The 7265-nt window shown below is 37.4% G+C and overlaps 1 protein-coding gene across 1 annotated transcript in view; it reads right to left on the bottom strand.

Annotated features, from left to right (window-relative positions):
* The window catches only part of LOC107648788 (AT-hook motif nuclear-localized protein 7-like), a 4476-nt gene continuing 1463 nt past the window's right edge, over nt 4253-7265 (bottom strand). The window contains exons 2-6 of the mRNA XM_016352606.2: nt 6827-6891; nt 6590-6721; nt 5420-5578; nt 4696-5023; nt 4253-4593 (exon numbers count right to left, since the gene is read on the bottom strand). Of these exons, the coding sequence (XP_016208092.1) occupies nt 4700-5023; nt 5420-5578; nt 6590-6721; nt 6827-6891 (680 nt within the window). The 3' untranslated portion in view covers nt 4253-4593; nt 4696-4699. The remainder of the gene's footprint in view (nt 4594-4695; nt 5024-5419; nt 5579-6589; nt 6722-6826; nt 6892-7265) is intronic.

Here is a 7265-nt window from a genome sequence, read left to right on the forward strand (position 1 = left end):
ATAAAAAATTTGGTTTTGTCACATGTACAAACCCCAATGAAAATTTACCAAAGTATTTGGACTCCGGGTCGTCTCCCTAGGAAAATAATGTAATGCTTAGTTATTGGCTATGAAGGGGTAAAAGGGGGATTTTGGTTCATGAGAGGGCAAGAAAAATAGAATTAGCAAGCGAATAAAGAGAGCAAAATAAAGAACTCTTGGCTTAGATTTGGGTAATTGAGATCATCATCCTTGTCAACAAACCAAATATTGATAATCATGAGAGGCCAATCTATTAAGTCTACTTCCCAAAAGCTTTAAGTACGTCAAATAGATTTGATCACATCCACCCTTAAGTCCTAACCTACCTACTAACTAACTTAGTAGTGGGTTAGCATCAATGGGTGTCAAATTGATCACCATGGGTTCTCAAATCACCAAATCCATCATACCCAATGACTCAAGATTACCCAATTCCCTTGGCTTAGGCCAAGAGTTAACAAAACTACTCAAAAATTAAAGAGATCGTTTCATCAAACACATAGAGTGCAATAAAGGTAAACATCATAAATTGTAAGAATAATAAAATATAACAACTACTAAGTGCAAGAAAAGTAAGATCACAATTCAATTCATCAATAAAAAGGAACATCAACATTAAATTGCATTAAAAGTAAATCAAATTCAACATGAGTTCATCATCACAAAAGAGAGCAAAATGAGAAATTAACATCACAATTAAGAGAATCAAGATGTAGAAATGAGAGATTATAAAGGAAACAAGATGAGATCAAGTAATTAAACATGAAATTAAGATGATCTAACCTAATCCTAACCTAATTCTAGAGAGAAGAGGGAGCTTCTCTCTCTAGAAAACTAACTAAAGGCTCATGTTGGCTAAACTAATTTCTCCCCCCTTTGCTTGGACTTCAATTCTGCATGAAATACACTCAGAAACAAGTTGGAATTGGGCCTGGGTAGCTCAGTAATCGCCCCCAGCGTTTTGCCTTCAAGTGGGCCAGGTAAGAGTATTGGCGCGTGCGCGCCATGTGCGCGTGCGCGTCGATTGGCAATTTCTTCATCCGCGCGGACGCGGCATGTACGCGTGCGCGTCCATGGGCGAGATCACTTTTTCGCGTGTGCGCCTTGTGCGCGTGCGCGTCCTTTGATGCACTCCCAATCTTTGTTTCTTTATGCATTCTCCCCTTTGCATGCTTTTTTACTCATTCCTTCCATCCAATACTTGCCTTATAACCTAAAATCACTTAACACACACATCAAGGCATCGAATGGAATAAAAATGAATCAAAATTATCAGTTTGGGGCTTAAAAAGCATGTTTTTACACTTAAGCAAAATTCAAGGGAGAATCACAAAATCATGCTATTTCATTGAATAAATGTGGAAAAAGTTGGTAAAATCCCCCAAAATAAGCACAAGATAAATCACGAAATCGGGGTTTATCACACAGTCGCGCCTCCGTCAGCCACCATCAATGCCGGTGACCTCCTCCTTCCTCTCTTTTCGCGTCTTCTTCCCTTTCTCACTCCCTTACTCCCATTAGTCTCTCTCTCTTCTCACCCTCCTTCCACCCATCGTTCGTCCGCGACAACCTTCTCGGCGACCCACTGCCGCCGTGCCGCCGCCTCTCTACCGGCACACCACCATCGCTACTAGGGCCCAGCCATCATTTCCTCTCTCTCTCATTACCACCCCTGTGCTTCCCAGGTCTTCTTTCTCTCTGTTTAATTCACTCTGTTATTGTAATTAGTTAATTAATATTGTTTAGTTAGTTTTGTTTAGCTAATTTCAAATAGGTTAGATTAGTTAGTTACATTAGGTTGTTAGAGAATCTGGCGTGGATAGTGGATTAGGTCTTGCTTGCTTAATGCTGCTGTCTGTGCAATCATTGTTTGTAGTTCATTATATTTAGTTTGTTCAATTGTTCTTGAGTTGTTAGGATTAGGATTGGTTAATGGAAATTGCTGAGACTGATGTTTTACACTGCTGCTGTGTAAATTCTCATTGTTAGGATTAGTTAGTTTCTTAATGCATATTGAACTTTAATTTTGATTCAGTGAGGCATGATTATTTGATCTACACTCCCTACCTATAATTGACTGTTGAATTCATTGAAAAGAGTGTTGACTGAGTAAATTACATGTTCTTTGTACTATTTGTTGCTGCAACTTGGATTGTTACTGCTGTTTTGCTGCTAGAGTGATGTGCTTTTCTTGAAATTTTAACTGTCAATTGCTCAATCTCAATCACCCACTTTGTTGTTGCTTCATGTTTAGCTGCTGTTGATTTTTCATCACATGTTGGCCTGTCCATTCCCTCCCTATGAGTGTACATATAATTTTTGTGTGCTTAATTATCAAGTAATTCATATGGAATGTAAAATTGTTTGTTTGACTTTGGGAAATGTACTATGTACTACTGAGATGCTGCCGAATTTTAGAAAAGTTTTGTTTTCAAAACTCAATCTTCACTTTGATTAATTGACTTGGTATGCATGCTTTTCGCTTTGAATGTTGCCAAGGCCAATTAATCACTAACCCGGCTTGTCATTTCTCTGTTTAGTTGAGATTTTCCATTCTTATATTTCACTAAGCTGCTTCATATTCCTTATTTCCACTCATCTTTGAAGAGTGTTTGTGTGATGCTTTGATGTTTGATGTGTACTTCTTCATTCAACTTCTTTTTGCAATGTGAATTACATGAATGGCCACATGTATATTCAAATTTTTACTTGAGATTTATCAACTTCAATGGATCGACGTTATTGGAACATCAAGGGCCAAGACAGAGGATGGGATGACATGCTGGATGAGATGGATACTCATGAGGATCGCTCACAAGGCCAACAGCTACTCAAAAGAGAGGCAGGAGGAGGTTGTCGGCGTTGATGGTGGCTGACGGAGGCGCGGCTGTGCAGTGGTAATGGAGGCAGGGGCCGAGGAAGAAGAATGGAAGGGAAAAAGGACGAAGGAAGAAAAAAAGGGCAGAGAAATTTGAAAGATTGGGGGAGGTTACAAAACGGCGTCATTTTCGTTGCGGGAACTTATATATCCTGTTTCGAATTAATCCCTGCCACGTGGCCTCCGTAACGGCCAGGTCAGCACCACCTCTCCCAGGTCAGACTTTTTCGTCCTGTCCAAACGCCTAAACTCAAGGGAATGATTGAAATGTCCACGTTTTTCCGGGATGAGGGACTTAAATGTATTTTTCCTTCGTTGAGGACAAAAATGTCCGCGAAAAAAAAGGTCAGGGACCTATTTGTCCTTTACTCTAAAATTTATAAAGTTTAGGGACTAAATATAGACAATTGAAACATTAAGGACTAAATTGAGGGTCGAATGTAACTTCAGGGACCAAATTGAGTATTTTCTCTATTTGTTTTAAAACATATGTTAATAAAATTCTAAAATGAAATAAAAAAAAAAACAAAATTAGGCGCTTATTAAAATCTTCACCAGTTGTAAAGTAAAAGGTCGACAAAAATTCGAAGAATATTAACTTGTAGAGGCAAAAGTAACTTCTAGACTCCCCAGGACAATGGATGGATGCCTAGGTTTTGCCGGAATCGTGAGTGGGCTTTATGGAGACCCTTTTTTATTACATTTAATTAACAAATGTCCTAATATATTAAAAATGAAAAGCTTTTATTGAAAAATAAACAAATTGAAATTTTCAATGTTTTCATTAATACATTTATTGAAGAGACTTTATTTTTGGTGACACTACAATACTACATTATGATTTATGATGTTCACCATCGAAGAATATATGCCTCAAACTCATAATGTGAATTTTTTTTTTTGGTAGATAGATTACACAACCTCCAATCTTAGATTACATACTCACACACACCACACTCACACACACATGATATTTTCTTTTTTTTTTAGTCAAATTTACATTAGATAAGACTCGAACCTAATAAGAAAAAACATATGCCACTTGAGCTAAAATTCATTGGCCATAATGTGAATTTTTAAAACACTTATTAGCAAAATCAATTTTTTGGGTTTCCGAACCTACAATACCCCTACTGAATTTTATCGGGGTCTGATCTTACCCGTACTTCAGAAAATTCCATTGGATCATAGGTTTGGGCCTATTGTTCCTCACACTGTCACACACATGCTAGTATGATTTTGCACAGGCCATATGACAGATTGCACTCCACTCGCCCGCGTATGAAACTACTAAACGCTGGTCGGATCTTCATTTTTATGTACGTCCTTTGGAGTTAGATTTCATAAGAGAGCTGCTATAAGTAACAATTCTAAGCAAGAGAAGTCTGGATGAGGTCATAAAGAGAAAAATGCCAGTTCTCGGAAAACAACAACCAACCAACCATAACAAACTCCTCAGCGTAGCTTAAAATCTCTACCATCATCCTATCCAACCGAATCCTCAAGCCACAAGACAATTTAAAAGAACAAAAACTAGCCAACTTCCGAGTGTGTGATAAAAACTCATGATCAAAAATAGTGAGGCTTCAATAATCATTTCTAATTTCTGACAACTGTACATCGTGTCAAATAACCTAGTTGTCATGACAAAGTTTTTGGGTGTTAGCATTCAGTTATGTGAGCCTCTGGATCACCTGCAAAACAGAATAACAGAAACGGTTACACAAATGACAAGAATGCTACAAGATTTATGGCTTGTTATCAAGTAAATTAATTTCATTGCCATTTGCCAAGACCTTTCTATTCATCAGGCAAAGATATGTTGATGTCTGGGGACGGCCTATGATCCGAAAAATCTTCAGTATCATTCCAATTATCACCATTAAGCGTATCATCTAAATTCAGTTTATCGTTCGATGCGCTGACTGATTCTCTCTGACCTTGGTCTGGCAACTGAGATAAAGATCCCAGAGGATTTTCACCACCAGGATTTGATCGTGAGATAGGTCCTGCAGCTGATACTGTTGCCATAGGTCCTGAAGCAGCATGAGAGGCTACCGGTTGACGGGTATATTTCCTTTTTTGGGGCTTTTGACCATTTGGCATGAAGCTTCCCACTACAATCTGAAAACATAGCTTACATAAATTTCCAATAGAGGTAGATGATGGTGTGTATGCTTAAAAAGATGAACAATGCAAAAGTGCTAGAACTGGAAGCTATATACAATCTTTAACGTTGCGCTTAATTGCAACCATTAAAGTGTTAAAAGAAACAATACAGGTTCAAGTATCTTATTCATGAATCTGGAAGATAACATGGATTAACATACTACTGATTTTTTTGCTACTAATGTACATTTTTCACTTGTTTTCACCAACATGCAGGCTTCGGGATAAGTTCATTTAGGAGATTTAACTAAAACTTCACTAAAGTAATTGCAATATACATTAAATACAGAAAGAATCTATAGTTGTTTCAGTTACCAAGAACTGAAACAAGGCAAAAGAGAAGTGTCATACCTGGATTGGGGTAGCAGCTGTCAATAAACCAGCAACACCCCCTCCTATCACGCGACCATCAGGGCCAGCCAGTGAGACACTCAATCCACTAGAAGGAATTGCAGCACTACTATCCGGGACTGTGAATGATCCAGACAAGGATAAAAGCTCAAATCGACCCTGAAAGGAAACAGAACTCAGTTATTCAAGAATATCCGGAAATAATTATTATAACTTGCAGTACATATAAAAGAGCAAAAGGAATTCACATAATCTTTCTAGATTTATGACAGTGTCTTTGCATCTTTCTTGCTAGACATGGAAACATCAACTTGAGGAAACCTAACATTTACGTTGTACAAATGTAACATTTTATGGTGAGAGCTTATACTGGGTAACCATGTCCATCCTTAGAATTTTGCTTCAAAACTATATTTTCTCCGAAGAATACAGCTGAAACTCAGGTTCTGGAATTTGAACCAGCAAATTACGACATGCCAAGTTATGATGATCATTATGTTAACATGATTTAGCGATTTGTACAGGAATGAAAACTATCCTTAAAGGTCATGACTAGAAGTATGCTTTAACAGCGAGATAAGAATAGAGAGATCTCTGGCAAGTGGATTAATCTCTACTGAGCTATAAGATCTGCATATTTGAAAGTAACTTGCAGCAAAATGTTACTACCTCAGTTTCAAAATAAATCTTGCTTGTTTACTAATTTGATACATTAAAATCCCGATGTATCTGGACACAAACTATGTCCAAATACATTGACTTTTAATGTAGTATCAAATTGTTCAAAGCAACAGTTACTTTGAAATAGAGCAAGTGGATTTGTCTTCCAAACAAGCAGCAAGATAAACAGAAGGGGAAATTTTGTCCAAAACTCAGGAGAGAAAACACATGCCACTTTACATAAAGATGATGAATGCAATCACATCTGATATATCTTAACTCTAAACTTAGCAACAGACAAAAATAGGCTGCAAGTTCCTTTGAGCAACATTGTTCATAATTTGGCCCACTTCAGTCTTTCACCATAAAGTGATGGTTTGATTAAACATCAAGGTTATTGCATTCAATTTAATTCACTCTAAGAGAGAGAGAGAGAGAGAGAGAGAGAGAGAGAGAAGTAGATAGAAAAAAGAAATTACTGAAAGAACACATAGAACTAGGAGATCATGCCTCGTATGTTAATAGGCCACCAGAAGAACCAGGTTGGCGCAAGGTAGCTTTAGATATAGCTCCATTTGCAGAAAGAATGCATATTCCCATAGGACCCTTCTGTGCAATCGAGAAAATCTTTCCAGCAACGTCCTGGGAGGTGAAAAGGTTAAAAAAGCTTCAATCATCATAATACAAACTATATCATCAATCCCACAAAGCAAACAACAACCTACACTTTGTTCTAGATTAGATTACCTCTCCAGCATGAACTGTCACAACATGAGGTGTAAAATCAGTACCAGTTGTGCTTCCAAGCAAGCCTTCAAAAGACAACAGAAAGAAGGGTAAATTTTCACGCTCGAGATATTTGCTAGTAGATATAGGAAATTACCATCATACCGAGCACTCACATGTTGATTAGTCTGAATGATTTTCAGAATCAATGTAATAATATGCATAATAAATTCAACCCCCCAAAAAAAATCTCTTTTCCCCCTCACGTAAGCTCCGACCAGTTGCACAGAACAATATTAAATTATAAGCTGAAATCAGGAAAAAGTTCACATCTTTTTCATTGCTAATGAGCCAAAAGTCCAAAACAGAATGTTCTGCCATTTCAGAAAGAACGAACAAGAACACAGTTAAAAAATGTATGAAGCTACTCCTTAAAAAAAATGTTCCCCCTCCAAATAAA

The sequence above is a fragment of the Arachis ipaensis genome, chromosome B06 (assembly GCF_000816755.2).
Source record: "Arachis ipaensis cultivar K30076 chromosome B06, Araip1.1, whole genome shotgun sequence".
NCBI lineage: Eukaryota > Viridiplantae > Streptophyta > Magnoliopsida > Fabales > Fabaceae > Arachis > Arachis ipaensis.